The 17728-nt window shown below is 41.8% G+C and overlaps 1 protein-coding gene across 2 annotated transcripts; it reads right to left on the reverse strand.

The window, feature by feature from the left end:
- Nucleotides 1-502: 502 nt before the first annotated feature.
- Nucleotides 503-17112, reverse strand: RRM2B (ribonucleotide reductase regulatory TP53 inducible subunit M2B). 2 transcript variants are annotated; one of them, XM_020783383.3, is made up of 9 exons: nt 16920-17112; nt 14666-14809; nt 11740-11856; nt 9772-9905; nt 8112-8206; nt 6267-6400; nt 4155-4259; nt 1572-1685; nt 503-1091 (listed from the first exon to the last, which is right to left on the reverse strand). In XM_020783383.3, the coding sequence occupies exons 1-9, from the start codon at nt 16977-16979 to the stop codon at nt 939-941; spliced, it is 1056 nt and encodes a 351-aa protein (XP_020639042.2). In that variant the 5' UTR covers nt 16980-17112; the 3' UTR covers nt 503-938. The 2 variants fall into 2 exon arrangements, with proteins under 2 accessions (XP_020639042.2, XP_072855302.1); XM_072999201.2 differs by lacking the exon at nt 16920-17112 and adding an exon at nt 16549-16677.
- Between the last annotated feature and the right edge of the window lie 616 nt (nt 17113-17728).

Consider the following 17728-nt stretch of genomic DNA (forward strand, 5'->3'; position numbering starts at 1 on the left):
AAATCTGTACTTAATACTGTACCATTAATAAAAGGTTCAAAAAGGCTCAAATAGAGTATTCCCCAACTGCACATTTTGGACAAAATACTCGGCATTTGAGGTTTATGCAACTACTACAATGATACCAACCTCTGAATACTGTATTTGCTGGCGTATAAGACTACTTTTTTGCCCTGAAAAACAAGCCTCCAAGCGGGGGGGGGGGTCATCTTATACGCCAGGTGCACTTCAGTTGGGATAGACATAGCTGTCCATAGTAGCCTTCCGATGCTCACCCAAGTGCTCATAATAGCCTCCCGATGCCTGCCCACCTCATTCTACATACCGTCCAGTATCGCGCGGTATCCAGCGCAGCCGCAGTGAGCATCAGCAGCGAGACAGGGGTGACAGCCTTTTCAACATGACCGGCCCGTTCTGCTCGGCGGGAAGCAGCAGTTCTCCAGCCCACCCCTTGTCGACGCAGAACTCACATATGCACACTTGCGCACTAGTGCTGGTCACAGGGAGATGCAGGGGTGAGCCGGAGGTGCTGCGGTCGCGCTGCAGCCGCGCTGCGGCCGTAAAATGGTGACAATGAATGGCCCCTTTTATTTGGTGTGTGGAAGGTGTGCGGAAGGGGGGGTAGTCTTATATGGCGAGTATATAACAAACTCTATATTTTGAGTGGAAATGTTGAGGGGTCGTCTTATACGCCCAGTCATCTTATACGCCGGCATATACGGTAAGTGTAAAATGTTGGATGATTTTTCAGAAAGAATGTACACACACACAAAAAAAGTTTAAATTGCAACTTGCAATAAATATAGTGATGAGAACAAGCCAACTGAGGGAAGTCAGAAATATTCCCAGAATACTCCGCTTCTAATAGAAGCTTTTGCAGCTATCAGGTGGCGAATGAATACTTTGACAAGATTCATTTCCCAAAGAAGGCAGCAGTACTAGAAGTCAGCATCTAAAGTAAACACGTTATCATTTGTTTCAGCCATCACTGCAAAACGTTGATACTCCGAAACTCTCTTCTCAAAGAAATTGGTTTTTCCTTCCAGTGAAATGTTCTCCATGAAATCAAAAGGGTTTTCTGCTTGAAATATCTGTGAACATAAAATGTATTACTACAAACATTGCAGTTCTCCTATTTCACAGCCTCTTTTCCACTTTGTAGTTGAGACTTACTTACTTACTTTATTTAGACAAGAATAATTTGCTTGGTTGGACGTTAATGGGATGACTGATATTTCACCTGTTTTTTATGACCTGCTGTTATCTCTTTAGTGTTAATTATAACATTCTAAATTATATGTTTCTTCCCTATTATGTAAACTCCTCTGATCACTGCTTTTTTTTAATCTAAGAAAAGGTGGATAAGAATTCACTTAAATCACACACGTTGATTTGCAAAGCAACGTAATAAAAACAAAATAACGGTGGACCACCAAAATTTCACTTATATTATTAAAAGGAATTTTTTAAATGCATGTATTTTCTTTGCAAGTAACAATGGAGCACAAGCACCATCTGGAAACAGAACTCATTATGTTATCTTAAATGAATATTTCTCTCAGGTACGTTACCTTGGAGAAGCCCAGTTCCAGAAGTAACCTATCTGCCACAAACTCAATATATTGCTTCATCAGAGTGCAATTCATTCCAATCAAGCCAACTGGCAAGGCCTCTGTCAAAAACTCCTGTAAATTTAGAAAGCAAAGGTATATGTCTTAGGACGAGCACTTTACCGGCATTTCCACAGCAATTTTTCCAGCTGATGAAGGTGTTACACACAAACTACTTAAAACAATGCCATATGGAAACCATTGCAACTAGAAATGGGCACGAACTACCCATTCAGTGGTTTATGCCAGTTTGTCCTTTGGATGAACAGATGTTTGGCGGTTCCCAGCCCTGCCTCCTCCAGCAAGCACCCACTCAGAAGCCTCCCTGCCCTGCCTCCTCTGGGCACTGCCTCTGAGTGAGCACCTACTGGAGGAGGAGGGGCTGGAAAACGCCGAATACCTGTTTGTTCGAAGGATGAACCAGCATAAACTACTGAACCGGTAGTTCATGCTAATCTCTAGTTACAACACAAGGGCAATTCATGTGCATTGACTCATCCTACAGATCTGGAGATCCAAGTCAGTACAGTTGAGTTAAGAGAATTGGACTAAAAACTGGGAGAACTAGGCTCAGATTCTTACACAGCCACAAAGATCAAGTTGTCTGTTGTCTGAGTAAGTTCTAAGTAAGTTCCTTATTAATGCCACTCAGCAGGCGCTGGATTTTATCCAGGTCACCCCAGCCAGAGTGGGAAAAAAGGGGCTCAAGTATTGCAGGCGGATGTCCTGATACCATATGCAGTAGTAGAACAGCATGTGCTGCAATGATTCAACCGCTCTCTGGCCACAAGGGCACACTCTCAGCTCTATGGGTAATCCCTTAAATCTGCCTTACACCAAGTTAGATGGTGCAACAATGCACCTAGCAAGGATGACTACCCAGTGGTCCTGGGGATGATCTAAAAAAATAAGAATAATCCAGTCTCCTGACATGGGAGAGGAGAAGCTAGAAGTATAGTGGAGAGCAAATCTTTAGTGCAGCACTATGCAGGATTTGCCCCTCAATATCCAAGACTCTATTGTTGGTTATACGGAATACCTGAGATGGTGGCATTGAGCCCAACAGATCTGGTGACAGCCCGAAAGTCTCGATTTTCTTAATGAATAGGGCCAGATCCTTTGGGAATCAGAGAGCAGTGCTTGAAACAGGATGTCCTGGGCCGAGAGAAAACAGTTTCTGACCCAGTATTTGAAAAATCTGAGCCAAGACAGGGTTTCAAGCCTATACCGGCCAGCTTTGCATCATGCTGTCACACACCATTGTGTCCTAATGATGTCATCTGTGAACACCCTGGCATGTATGGCATATATGGGTTTTTAAAAACATTTTATCGTATTTCACTCTCTTGTACTGTATGCCAATAAAGATTCTCAAACTGAAAGTTCAAGTTCCCTTATACTGAATCAGATTAATATAGCTCAGGATTGTCTTAATCAAGAATGGGAAATGTGCCACCAGTTTTAAACAGGGTAGCCAAAGGTAAAGAGTGATGGGGTTTTTAGTCTGATATAATCTGTAAACCTATGCATTCCCCATCTCTTGCCAACAGTATCTGGCAGAAGCTCTCTGCTATCTCAAACAAGAATCTTTCCTCAACCTGCCAGAGTAGTCCCTGCTGGAATTTGAACATGACTGCAACTGAACCAAATACAAATTAGGAAAGAAATGGGGGGGGGGGGAGAATAATCATTCCCGGGCTTTAATGTTAAGTGTTATTTTTTATTTTTCCCCCACATCTAAAACTTCAATGCTTCAATATCTGCTGCAGGGGAAAAATAATTGCATATACTGTATCAGACATGCCAAATATTGGAGTTTAAGATTTCAAGATTCAAATTACTAGGTTACACCATTATTATCTTAAAAAAGAAGTATAGGAAGGCAAGCAGAAAACAAAAAGGGACACACAGCTCTATGCACAATCGGTCATTCAGCTTACTTTGACTCATTTGTCAACATCTGTTTCTCATATATTTCAATATTACACAATTGAGGGCCTAAATCCAATTGTTAGTCTCAACCAGAGCAGTCTCACTGCATCAATTGCTCGGCGGTTAAATTAGCCCTTCTGTCAATGCAATTGATTCAATGGGCCTAATGCCACCTGGGACTAGCAATTGGATTTAAGCCCAGGAAGGTATTTCAAAACAAACTGTTTGGCTTATCAAGTTGCCACTCATCAGTCCCAACTTGTAAACCAACCTCCATCTTCACACAATGAAATGTTTCCCACACAAGGTACATAAAGGGAAGCAAGAATTTACAAGCAATTATCAACGTTTATTCACAGAGAAAGGTACCTACTGTGGTTGTTGGACACAAAGCCCAGTTCTTTTATTCAAACTGGGCCAGCAGTGTTTGAAACAGCCCAATGTTTTATGGATAATAGGCCCACCAATTCAGTGGTCCAAACTTTGAGAATGTCCGTCATTGCTGAACTTCAGTAACCCATTATAAGAGCTGTGAAACTACAGAAGATCATCCATTTTATTTATCAAGTTAATAAGTAATTTAGGCACAGAAAAGAAGTCATATCTGCTCACCTGTTCAATTTGAACTGCATTGACAATGATCTCTTTTACTCTCTCCTCTGAAGGTTTATTCACTAAATATTGAAACATCAGACAAGCAAAGTTGCAATGAAGACCCTGAAAAACACAAGCCAAATGGGGATTTAGAGCTTCTCAGTTTACTTCTCCAAAAAAAACCCCACAAAAAACACACACACACAAACAAAAACCACAGCCAATGGCTAAAATCTTGTTACTTACTATATTGAGTCACACTAAGCAATGGGATTTCAGCTAACATAAGCAAACCAGTTAATTCATGCATTTAAAGTTTAAAATGTTCCAATGGCAGGTTACAGCAAAACCTGCTAAAGATAATTTTACAGACCATTCTAAAAAACATTAAAACTTATTGATCCATCTGATGAACAGGGAAATAAGATACCAGTAAGACTGCCAGATAAAACATGACAGCTACTCCCTGAGAAGGGGGGGGGGAGCAAAGAGGGCCTGAATCCTCCCTCAGTGAGTGGTGAAGGAGATGCCAGAAAGTTCCAGCACCACCACTTTTTGGAAAAGCCTGGAGGATTCTGGGACTTGTAGTCAAAGAAGCAGCATATTCAAATTCTACAGGAGCAGCTTTACTGTGTCCCACAGCAAGCCAAATCTGCAAAATGCCCAAAGGTGATGTAGATCAAGCAGTTTTGCTCTGCACTGCTCCTTTTATCCTGAAACAGATGGGCAATCGTCTAGCAGAGAAAGAGCAGTTCATCTGTCACTCTGCCCACCTCTCAGTCTTGCTTTTGGAATCATGCTATGCTGAGGCCTTAGAGATACAGTACTGGGGAAGAACAGGGCAAACACCAGCGCTACCTGGAAACTTCTCAAACCAGACCTGCTTTGGTAGCGTATATTTAATTTTTATTTGTTTTAGATTTATATCTCGCCCATTTAGTGAGCATGCCACTACTCTGGGCAGCTTACAAAATATTATAAAACATACAGCTAAAATATTAAAACCGTATAAAACATATTGAAAGAAAACAAATAACACCCCCCCCCAATAAAATCACCAGTCTGGGAGAAACCTACATATTTCTAATTTCATGTATGATGTCAATTGTCGGAATACAAAGGAAAATTTAACTACATTAATTGTCTTTTAAACCATCTTAGCATGTGGTAATCTGCTCTATTTGTTGACAAGACAACTAATAAGCATGATTATTTGCATAAGCTGAGTGGATCTCATCAGCTCTGGAGATCTAGTGGAAAGCTTTGTTCTCACTTTAACCCCCTTCGCTTGGAGACAACAAAGAGGAAGATGTGTCATACTCAACAAGGCTCTCAAGCTGAATGATTGAATGAATGAATCTTCTCCCTTATGCTAGCTTCTCAAATGCTGCCGTTTTTTAACACAATATTATACCAGCATTCTGAAGTGACTCAACTGCCATGTGACCATATAGCTTACCATTCATCAATAGTCAAACAGGCTCAAACTCCTGTTTGCTAAAACACAATATGGGCTGTTCAATTTAAGGGAAGGGGGAGTAAATATAGGTTTTTGTTTTAGACATTCCCACTGAGTTTCAGAAAAGGACAATCAATATTATCAGCAGGAACTACTGTGCTATGAGAAAAAGTTACAATGTTTTGGGCTCTGTAAGGTGCACAGGGGAGAAGAGAATGGCAAAGATGTATATAATTATCCAGGATGGTGTGGAGAAAATTAAAAGGTGAGATTTACTTCCCACCCCAATAATTCTTATTTTTAAAAACAGTAATATGGACTACAGGAGGAAAGACACATTTCCTATCGAAAGCAACTCTAAGGCTTCTTATGAAAACACTGGCTATTATTTAGCATAGCAAGTCAAGCTAGAGCAGACCCATTTGAACCTATGGAAATCAACAAATTCTTACTGATTTAATGGGCCTACTCTAGTGCAATGTATTAGGCTAAGCAAAAGGATTTCAGTCAATATCGGACTGGTCTTTTGATAGGAATTACATCTGTATAGGGGAGGTGGACAATCTCCTAGTAAGTACTGGTACAGTATTCTACTTGCGCCGTTCTGCTATCTTCAAAAAAGCACCAGACTTAACCTCACTGCAAAGCATGCCCCACTCCCCATGCATTACTTCATCTCTGCTAATAAGTTCATTGGAGAAAGTAAGACCCGGCATCAGTCCTCTCTTCTTGAGCCAAAATATAGCTGCAAAAGCACCAGAGAAGAAAATTCCTTCAACCGAGGCAAAAGCAACCAGTCTCTCTCCTGTTTCAAAGATTTAAGAAACACAACCAGTTAGTCATATAGTTGACAATTCCTTTTCAAGCTACAAAAGTATACTTTTTAAGCCACGGGGTAAGGATGTAAGACTGGATACACCGGCAGTGAGGAATATGTGGTCTCACTGATGCAGAGGATCTACTCCCATCATAGTATCATAGAATAGTGAAGTTGAAAGGGACCTATAAGGCCCTCAAGTCCAACCCACTGCTCAACGCAGGAATCTGAAAAGGTATCTGCCAGGCGGTTGTCTGAGTTTCTCTTGAATGCCTCCAGTGTTGGAGCACTCACCACTTCTTGAGATAACTGGTTTCACTGTTTCACTGATCCTCGATTATTCAACATGCTGAGTAGGCCAGATGAGATATAGACTCCAACAACATCTGGATGGCCACAGACATCCCAGCCCTGACACTGCATCAAAATCACTACAACTTCCACCATTCTTGCCCAGAAGCCATGTGATTGGAGTCAATCAGTCTTGGAACTGAACAATATCTGGAGGGTAACAAGTTTCTCATCTCAAATGCAAGATGTCATACATATACACAGCCTCCAGGATTCTATTTTAGATGAAAACCACATTCTCTGATTTATGGTATCTGTTGCCTACCCCTAAACGCATGGCGATTCTTTTTCAGAATTTCCTGAGAAGGAGAGACATACACACATGCCTGGAGAAAAATCAGAGTCTAATTTTAGGCAGAAAGCTACACTAAAAACAGATACCAGGCCTCGTGACACAGTCACTTCCCCACATTCTGAAATCAAGACCCACATTCAGCCCCCTTCCAAAATATCAGACTTCGAGAAAGAGAGGAACCTGCGCTTGCCAATGATTCCTGCATTCTAGCCTTGCCCTTCTTACCCCCCATTAAGAAGGAGAACAAGGAGGGAGGCTGAGCCAGGGCACCCTCCTGGGAAAACAGGGCCTCCCTCAAAGGACACACCTCAGGCATTCCTGAAGTGCAAAGGTGGGGAGAACAAGCTGTAATTATAGCATACAATTGGGTACAGACCTCCTCCTCTGGCCTTTCCTTTCCTACAGACTGATGAAGATCAATGCATCCTGGAAGATAAGTGACTTTATAGAACGGTTGAATAGCTCAATAGTTTAAGTACTTGGCTCCAAAGCCAGAAGTTGGGAGTTCGATTCCCTGCTGTGCCTCTTTGACAGAGGTTAGAGTCAATGATCTATATGGTCCCCTCTAGCTCTGCAGTTCTATGATGATCTATCTATCTATCTATCTATCTATCTATCTATCTATCTATCTATCTATCTATCTAGCTAGCTAGCTAGCTAGCTAGCTAGCTAGCTAGCTATCTATCTATCTATCTAGCTAGCTAGCTAGCTAGCTAGCTAGCTAGCTATCATCCTCTAGTCTTTCCTGTCCCTTACTTTCCACTGCATGAACTCTGAAGTTTTCAGGCACCACATGAAACACAAGGAAGTTGGAGCATTGTGATTGGGTTGCTGATAGCCCGTGTCATTCTCTTTGGACTACCACGAAGCAACACCTTCATTCTCCACATAAAGAATTAAAATCTCCCTCAATCAAAGGTTCAAAACCCAACTAATCCATGCTCCATTCACATACACTCTCTAAATAAAGGCTGTGTATTCAGACCCACAGCAATTACCTCTACTTAATCTAAAGCATATGTACAACATATACAATACCCAGAAGTCACCTACCAAAAGTAGCTTTCCTGTCTTTTATCCACCTCATTGCCCAGTCTGCTTTCTTCCTGACACATGGCATTGTTTCAATAGCATTAAATAAGAAGTCCCTGGAAAATCAAATCAAAAGACAATAAATGTCTAGGTTGAGTATCATGGCAGTAACAAATCTGTATGGTGCAGAAATGTGTGAAGACTACTCTGTAATCTCTCAAACAGTGAAAGATTACAGTGTCACAGGGTTAGAAGAAATCTCACAGAGTTAGAAGGTTATATGTAGTGCTGAGCACTGCCCACCCCAGATGTACACACACATATGTACACATGCACACTGCCTGCCCACAAGGTTTCCAGTGTAACCAAGGAAGGCAGGGGAACATTAAACAACCACATCTGGAGGGGGAATGTCACTCTAAAATTACTTTATAAATTCCTGATCAATTCAGAAGTCAAAGTAGTTACTGTATATAGTAAGTAAACACCCTGGGAAACATTTAGAAAGTAGCATTTTTCAAAATCTGCCTTTGAACACTGAGGAAATACTAATTAATTTCACCACGTGAGTGGCTGCTGAGTGACTCAGAATATTGGTGACAACAATTTTATCTAAGCTCATGAAGTGGAAAGTCACTCATTTGTGACTGTTCTACTTTAAAAGCTGCCATTTGAACTTACTAAGAAAGACAGGAGAGACCAATTATTTTGCACCTGACTATATAATATCAGCCTGTTTCTTCATGGAAAATGTATTCCATATAGCAAGGCACTTATCTGCTCAAAACGTCTAATTGTGGTCCTTATTATCCGGGATTCTCTGCATATGTTGCACAAAATGTGACCATTATTACAGAAGTCTTTTTTGAAAAACTTCAGTATTCATTTAATTTCAACATCAGTCTTTTAGTCCATACTTGATACTAAATTGTTTGTCAGAATCTCAAATGTTCAGTCCAACGGATTGGGCTGAGTAAAATTTTAGAAATCAAATGGTAGGACTTCAGTGTCCTGCATGGCTCTTTATCCATCCCCATTAATAGATGAAAAATAAGAATATGTATGCAAATAATTTTAACTATAGACCAAACATTTCAGCTGCCATAGGTTTTGGGTTGTGCTCCAGAAGATTTTTTTTTTTTACCCTTTTTAATGACAAAAGCAGACACTGGAAAAATCTGATTAAAGACATATAGAGTCTCAATTCAAATATAATGAAATACAATGACTTCCTGAAGTGAGAACCAGTTATGATAAGCCTAAGGCTCAAGCATTTCTCTCTTCTGCTCTTTCAGGAGGAGCCTGAAAACATCCATTCCCACTTTAAAGCAACTGGTTTGGTTGTTTAAACTGTGATTAATGAAAACACAGGATCAAAAAGCATGGTTTGATTCTGGCTTCTTCTCACCATGCATAGCTGAACTTTAAAATAAACCACAGTTTCTTGACTTACAGGTCACAGGGAACTGTGGTCAATTAAAAGCAAAAGGCTGACTCTTTCAATCTCCTACAAAAGCAGGGAGGGGGGGAGAAAAATGGGTATGTATACACTCAAAGCTTGTCATGGCTCATTTTTCTCTCCTGTTACACCTGAAACAGGTTAGAGCCATTCAACATAAACAGAACACAATTTAGTCAATACATAAGTATACTGGGTTGCGGCAATACTTACGGTGATTACCTTTTCTCTGGATCCTTGATATAAGTGTCTATTAATAAACTGTACATCTCTGAATGCACATTTTCTATTACTATCTGGAAGCCGTAGAAACAGCGAGCCTCTGGGATCTGCACTTCTTGGCTAAAACGCTCTACCTATCAATGAAAGAAGGCCACAATCAATTCAATACAATATGTCCCTCAGAGACTGACAGCCAAATGTACGACCTCTACCACCCCATTGCTAGGAATTACTGCACTGAAAGCAATTATCAGGCATTAGGAAAAATCTACAAAGGGAATCTATCTGATTGGCAATGGCTGTTTTACACACAAGTCACAGCTTGGTGCTGTAGCCATCAACAGCAGAATATACTTATATATTTATGTAAAATATTTTTAACTTGTCTTTCTCCTTAAAAAAAAAGACTCAAGGTACAGTGGTGCCTCGCTTGACAATGTTAATTCATTCCAGTGAAATCGCTGTAGAGCGAAAACATCGTCAAACGAAATTAAAAAGCCCACTGAAATGCATTAAAACCTGGTTAATGCGTTCCAATGGGCTGAAAACTCACTGTCCAGGGGCGGCCATTTTCCATGCCTGTACAGCGAGGAATCCGTCCCTAAGCACAGCGGGGGGCCATTTTCTTCAGCTGGTGGCCATTTTGAAGCCCGACAATCAGCTGTTTTTGATCATCGTAAAGTGAAAATCGGTTCCCGAAGCAAGGAACCGATCATCGCTAAGCGAAATTCCCCCATTTGGACCATCATTTTGCGATCACAATTGCAATCGCAAAGACCTCATCGTAAAGCCATTTCCTCGTTAAGCGAGGCAATCGTTAAGCGGGGCACGACTGTAGTTTACAACAATTACAAGATAATATTTAAGTTAGTAACAATGAGTATACAATACTAAAAGGATCAATGTATACGATGTCAAAAAACATAAGCAACACCAAAATACATTCGATGCAGTAAGGTGCAGTAGTCCATTTTTAAAACTCTCAAATAGACTCATAAAGAGAGATACAGTCCTTGAGACAGCTTGAGCCCAAGCCGTTTAAGGCATTATAAGTTAGATCCATCACTTTGAATTCTGCCAGGGAGTGGATCGGCAGCAAGAGGAGCTGCTGAAACAGAGGGGTTGTGGGATCCCTGTATCCAGCAACAGTTAGCAGCCTGGCTTCTGCATTTTGGACCTGCTGAAATTTCCTCACAGAGTTCCTTATGTGAACTCTGCCTTAACAAGTCTGAATATTTGGATTTCTCTGCAAAAACACTAGTGACAAATGTTTGGTCGACTCCTGTCAAATCAACACTATTTTACTGCTCTGTAAAAATCCGTCTGCACATCATGAATTCTGGTGCCATATAAAACAACAGTAAGACTGATCTTACAAGTTCTGCTCCTTACAAGCCAAAAGAGCAGTGAGCACAAATGGAGCACAGGCTTCTAGGAAGTGAATAGTCCGTGTTCCTAAAAAAAAAAAACCCAAAAAACTAAGAAAAGATCTAGTGAGGGCTACGAAACAGCTCATTGAATGCCCTCTAAGGACAGAATGCTGTCTGTTACAAGGTTAAAAACAGAAAATGTAAGGAAGAGGGAATAAACTGGAAGAAGGAACGCTGAAAAGAAACATGACACACTACAATCTTTTGTTGCTGAACTTCCTTGTTACCTGTAATGACAATTTTAACACTGTTCTGTTTTTTTAATATCATTATTAATTTTATTAAACTTACTGTATATACAGCCCATCTAGAACATATCTACTCTGGGCAGTTTACAGAAAATATAAAAAATAAACTATGAAAATGGATATGTAATAAGAATAAGATGCAAATTAACAAAAGGTGTCTAGGTGACATCCTTCCACAAAGATGTTGGATAAACAGTAAAGTGTTCAAATAACCTTAACCGCACTTGTTGAAATAGAAAATAAATTATTTAGTGAAAAGGTTATGAGAGACAGGCCATGAAGTATCTCACCAGATTTTCATTCACAATTCCATCGCTAGCAGCAAAAAAAGCCAGAATATGTGAAATAAAATGTTTTTCTTCTGCCTTTAGCTTGGTCCAGTGGGGAAGATCCTTTGATAAGTCCACCTTTGTGAGGAAGAAGTAACATTCATTACAATTTAATATTCTATTTGTTTGTTTAAAACAACACTTTTAAAAAACAGTTGAAAGAAATTAATGGCAATTTTTATACTTTACAACAGCTTTCCATAATCTGACACCTTTCAAATGCAGCACAAGTACATCTTCCTCACTGGAGTTCAACACTTCTTGAGAGTGCCAGACTGAAGAAAGTTAGCTTACAAGACACCTCTCTCTAGGCTTCCATCATCAGCTTCTTCACTTCAAGAAGTATACAATAATAAGCCAAGTACTTTGCAGGCAGGACTTGTACATAATGAAACAGGACACACATGTCCCCATTCTAGTTAATATGTTCCTGGAAGCAAGCAAGTAAACTTAAAAAGAAAATTAAAATTGGGGAGTAGGTTTCAGATCCCTTAGGTTTGGAGGCAGTATTTTGGTGGGCCAAGCAAACAGAGGGCAGGAGAATGTGTAACGGAATGCACTACCTCAGTATAAGCAGCAATACAACAGTGTTTAACAGTTTAATGGGGTAGAAAAATGAGAAACACAATACATTTCTTCTTTCCAGTGACATTCTGAGCTCTATGTAAGCCGGTGGGGTTTGTTTGCTTGTAAATGCTAGCCACTAATTTATTACAGAAACCAGCTTTTGCTTGATGTCATCTTGCATTGAATTTACAGCACTTATTTCCAAGTAACCTTGTTCAGGAGAGGAACGTTAGAACCTCACGGCACAGTGAAGGAATGGAGTTTCTTCTGGCACAATTTGTCATTTTCTTCTGGTTTCTCCTCTACAAGGCAAACTTTTGGAAACACTACTTTTTAGGGCAACAGCTCCCATAAATCACCAGGCAGCATGGCTAGCTAGAAGATTTTGAGAGTTGTGGTCCCAAAAAGAAACATTTCCCAGCTCCGAATCAGTGGGCAAGGAAGGGCAGCCTTCCAGATATTCTGGGAATGCAGCTTCCAACACTTCTCATCTCTCTGGCTATGCTGGCTAGAGCTGGTGGCAGATGCCGTCAAACATCATCTTGGAGGCCTGCACTTTGCCCACCCTGTTCTAATTATCATAGATTTGGGGTTAAGCAGAATTCTGTCTCCCTTTCTCATTTTCTGGGATCTTTGTTTACTAGAATGTACAGCTCCAAGAAGTCAGGAATTTGTGAGTAGTACCAGAACGAAGCTCCAAAGTCCTCTCACAGAAAAATCCACTCCTGCTCTCCACAGAATTTTTTTTAATGAGCAATCCAGTTTAGGATCAGAACGTTTTTCAGTTGCTGATATTGTTAGACAGCTGCCTGTCTTTCACAAATCATCCACCCAGATGTCTAACTGTAGAATCTGATCTACTTCTGCCTACTCCATTATACACATCTCTAAGCTCTTCCTTTTTATTTTCATTTCCAGAAATGTTTCCAAAACTAGAATCTTGAAAGTAACAATGGGCTACACAAAGAAAGTATGATTTCAATCACTTTCATCTGCATTTTTTTCTTGTAACAGTAGGATGTACAGTAGTGCCTTGACTTACGAACGTCCCTACTTACGAAAATTTCAAGTTACGAAAAGCTCCAGCCGCAAAATATTGCTTCAACTTATGGCCGGAGCTTCGGGTTACAGACGGAAAAAAAAACACGGGGGAGGTGGGGAAAGCACGAAATTTGAACTTTTAGTTAACTGTTGGCCAGCGAAGAGGCTGCTTGTCTGCTACCTCGCTCATCCCAGCAGTTAGAGTGGATAGGGAGAGAGTCTTCAGACTGCCTGGTATTGCCTGGTACTGTACTGTATGGACTGGCTTTTTTTGGGCTTTTTTTAAATTTTGGATTTTTTACTTTCTTTTTTTAAAACAGAGAGACTGCCTGTTCTGGTGAGTACACTGTACTTACTGTACTGTACAGGGGGTTTTGCAGCTGGGGGGGTAGGGCTAGGGGGGTTATGTTTCTGTGCTCTGATGGGTCTTGCAGTGTAGACTTAAAATGTGAAAAGTAGACTGCATTATTAAATTAAAATTAAATGTGAAAATTAGACTGTATAATTTTAAAATGTAAAATTTATTTATTTAGTTTTGCATTCTGTGGCTCCTAGGGTTTGTGTACTGTGGCCTCTCTTCAGTTTTAAAATGTGTGTGTTTAAAATGTGGCTCCAAGGTCTGTCTCTTTTAAAATCAGAAAATATTCTGTGAGGGGCTGTGGTGCTTGTTGATGCAGGCAGGGAGGCTTTAAAATGGAGTTTATTGTAGACTCAAGTCTCTCCCCTCCCCCATTGTCTTCTCTCTCTCTCTCTCTCTCTCTCTTCTCTTTTTTGTGCTTAACAGCACAAACCTTTGTCTGAGGGGTCTGTGTGCCCCAGTGACAACCGTCTTTCTTTCTTTCCTCTTTTCCCCATTGTTCCTTCCCTCCCCCCTCCCTCCTTTCCTGTCCCTTTTTTGACCTAAAAGGTGCTTGGTTTTGTTTTAAAGGTGCTTGGGTTAAAAGGTGTTCTGTTTAAGAGGTGTTCCCTCCCCCTTCCTTTCCTGCCCTTTTTTTGACCTAAGTGGTAGAGTACAGATTAACCGGCTTTGCATTAGTTCCTATGGGAACTAATGCTTCGACATACAAACAGTACCTCAACATAAGAACCAAAAACAGCCGGAACGGATTAATCGGTTTTCAGTGCATTCCTATGGGAAATGGTGCTTATGAAAATTTCGACTTGCAGCCACCGTTCCAATATGGATTAATTTTGTAAGTCAAGGCACCACTGTACAGCAAAAATAAAACCAGTGCCTCCTTCAGAGGACACACCATATACACTCCTGGATACTACTCACCTCTTCTGCTGTCCAGAAAGAAGCTTGAGCTTGCTTGTACATTTTCCATATGTCAGGATAATGGATTGGGAAGATGACAAATCGACCAGGGTTTTTTCTTAAGAGGGGCTCCTCGTCAGATTTTGTGCTATCAGAGGATAACCTCTAAAATAAGAACTAAGAGTCATAAAGGGTGTGGATCCCAGAAGCAGATCCTAGTTTTGCAACTGCTATGTAAAACAGAAATGAGCAACTGAGTTCTACTAGACAAAAGCCAGTGCGAGGGAATATGTACTCCAAAAAACTTCTGAAAGGCCAACATTGTGAGCTTCTAACATAAAACAGCACAGTTCAGCATCTACCAAATTTATCTTATCTAAGCCAACATGAAAAATTCTCCCCCACCCCTTTGTTGACAAATCGGTTGCTTGGTCTTCTCTTTATTTTCTACTGAGAGATAAAAGACCTTTTCCCCCAGAATGGAGATAGTTCTAAGTTTAAAGACAGATTTTGTACTTCCAAAAATGGACACTGCCACTTTTCTGCCTTGCTTGTTCCCAGCTTTCCTAGGGAATCAATATCTGGTGAAATGTAAAATGATTGTGTCATCTGCTATATCCTCATTTGAAAGCCCACTGACCCCTCTTCCCCCTTCCTTCTCAGGCTGCCATCTAGATACAACAACTTCAACATCTAGTCATGGATTTTTCAGTCATACCTACTGGCTTAAGACACTCTCCGGGAGATTTTAAACACTTATGATTATTATTAGCTCCCTGTCGGTTTCCAATTCGAGGTGCTGGATATGATCTGTAAAGCTGTTAATGGTTTAGGACCTTGATACTTGTCAGAACATCTCTCAGAAAACAGCTCCTCTCAATCCAGGTTGCTAAAAGTGGTCACACTAAGGGAGGCCACGAAGGTGATAACAAGGCACTGAGCCTTCTCTGTGGTGGCCCCCAATATGTGGAATAAGCTCCCAATCAAAGTACGCCAGGCTCCTTCCCTCCTGACATTCAGAAAATTAGTGAAGGCAGCACAATACAAATTCATCTTCAGTAACATCTCCCAGATGCTGTTAGTATTTTTTTATTTTCTTGTGCTTTTGTTTTGGTTTTTTTTAATTTTAGATCTAAATTTCTGAACCACCATATTGACGTATCGCTACTGGTCATGGGAGGTTCTGAGTTTTTAATCTGTAAACCACCCAGAGTAGCATGTCCTAGTGACTAGAGGGGCAGTATATAAATCAAATAAATAAATATATCCGGGAAGCCATTAAGCCACAGCAACATAGTCTCCTGTTAGGCAGTTTCCAAGGTGGTAGCCCTGTTAGTCTGTTGCAACTAGAACAACCTGAAGTCTTCTTTTAGCTTATGGGCTAAGTGTTCCATTTGATACATGCTTTAGTGCAGTGGTCCTCAACATTGGGCCTCCAGATGTTGTTGAACTACAACTTCCAGAAGCCTTCACCACCACCTCTGCTGGCCAGGATTTCTGGGAGTTGAAGTCCAAGAACATCTGGAGGCCCAAGGTTGGGGACCACTGCTTTAGTGAACTACAGCCCATTTCTTCATTCACCAGGTGCCACAGGACTCTTACTGAGCACCTGACAGGACTTTGAAAATTTACCCCCTGAAGAAAAAGGAATTCTTAGCATGCAAGCCACACAGCTGGGCATGGGGAATACAAATCCACAACTAAGGTACTTGTCTTCTGTCGGCCCCTGTGTCAAACCCACATCAACGTCTCTGTCCGTCTCTCTTTATTTTTTCTGGGCACAAGCCACTCAGCTCAACAAGCAGCCACTTCGCAAACGCTCAGCATTCCACAAATGACTATTTAAGGTCTAACTGGGTTTGTCCTACAGTAGCGATGAACACAAATCCCTACTGAGATTATACCTCGATCCTCCAGATGTGTCTTTACTCGGAAACAAATATCGAAGGCCAAAGGGAGCTGCTCCCAAATCCTTAGCCACAGGGAGGTGCAAGCTGGCCTCTGAAAGCGCCTGGCAGGCACTTCGACAGACCTTACACACCCAGGCCACTGCGTGCGTGCTCAGGATCGCCCAGCCCTGAGGCTTGACCGTAGGCACGTTTACTTGAAAACGCCTCCGCCTTCCCCGGGGCTTATTTCCAAGAAACGGTGCGCCTGTCACCTTAACCGGAGGACCCTCCCGCTCCTACGTGTTTCCGCAGAAACAAGAGCCACCCACTTGCGCGGCGCTTCTTCCCAAGGAGCGCAGCCGGCGCGATCTCTTTCGCTCGCTCACCGTGTCGCTCGTCGGCCTGGCGGCACCGCACGGCGTGGGGCGGCCCTGGTGCTCCCCCATAGCGCCCGGCAGCCCCTCCACACCAGCCTCGGGCAGCGCCGGTGAGCGACGCACAAACGCAGCGATGAAAACACAAGCCGCGCAACACCAGCGCGCCCTGGAAGAGAACCGGCTTGGGAGGAGGAGGAGGAGGAGGAGGAGGAGGAGGCCTTAGCCCGGCGGCGGCTCCGGCTCCGGCTCCTCCTCCAGGAGGCGGGACTGTTGGGGGTCAGCGATTCGTCCTGTTGGAGAGCAGAGACGGTGGGGGCACCGCGTCGTTTTGCAAAAGCTCTGATCGGGGTCTAGATCAGAGCCCCCCTTGCCGGAGGGGCCGTGGATTCTAGACCCACCGAAACCGTGACAAGAACGCGTGCTGATCCTTAAATCTCTTCAAGATTGGGTTTTCACCTTGATAGGGCACCACAAACCAGCACCCTCTCGGGCAAGCTGCTTTTTGCCGTAACAAAAGGGAGTCCGGCTGTATTTCTGTGATTTCATATTGTTGTCATTTTTACTGCCATTAAGAGGTAGGGACACTTTCAGGATTGTGACTTTGGCCCTTGGATCAGAACACTTTCGATCTTCAATTAGGAGGAAAAACTCCCAAACTCGAAACCCTAGAAACCTATGACCACTTCTTAGTGTGTATATACAATAAGGAATAACGTGGGGGTGGCCCGACCTTGCTCCGTGAAGGACATTTTCCTATATTGCAGACTAAATGAAAAATCGGAACAATCTATCGGCAACTGCTTAATCACACATTGCAA

Source organism: Pogona vitticeps, chromosome 4 (assembly GCF_051106095.1).
Source record: "Pogona vitticeps strain Pit_001003342236 chromosome 4, PviZW2.1, whole genome shotgun sequence".
Classification (NCBI taxonomy): Eukaryota; Metazoa; Chordata; class Lepidosauria; order Squamata; family Agamidae; genus Pogona; species Pogona vitticeps.

What these genes read in the sequence shown, in the direction of transcription:
- RRM2B (XM_020783383.3), bottom strand. Translation starts at nt 16,979, where the DNA reads ATGGGGGAGCACCAGGGCCGCCCCACGCCGTGCGGTGCCGCCAGGCCG. An exon ending in AACTTATTAGCAGAGATGAA is followed by an intron (nt 4,260 to 6,266) that starts GTAATGCATGGG and finishes TGTGTTTTTCAG; the next exon opens with GGTCTTCATTGCAACTTTGC. An exon ending in TGGAACTGGGCTTCTCCAAG is followed by an intron (nt 1,092 to 1,571) that starts GTAACGTACCTG and finishes TTATGTTCACAG; the next exon opens with ATATTTCAAGCAGAAAACCC.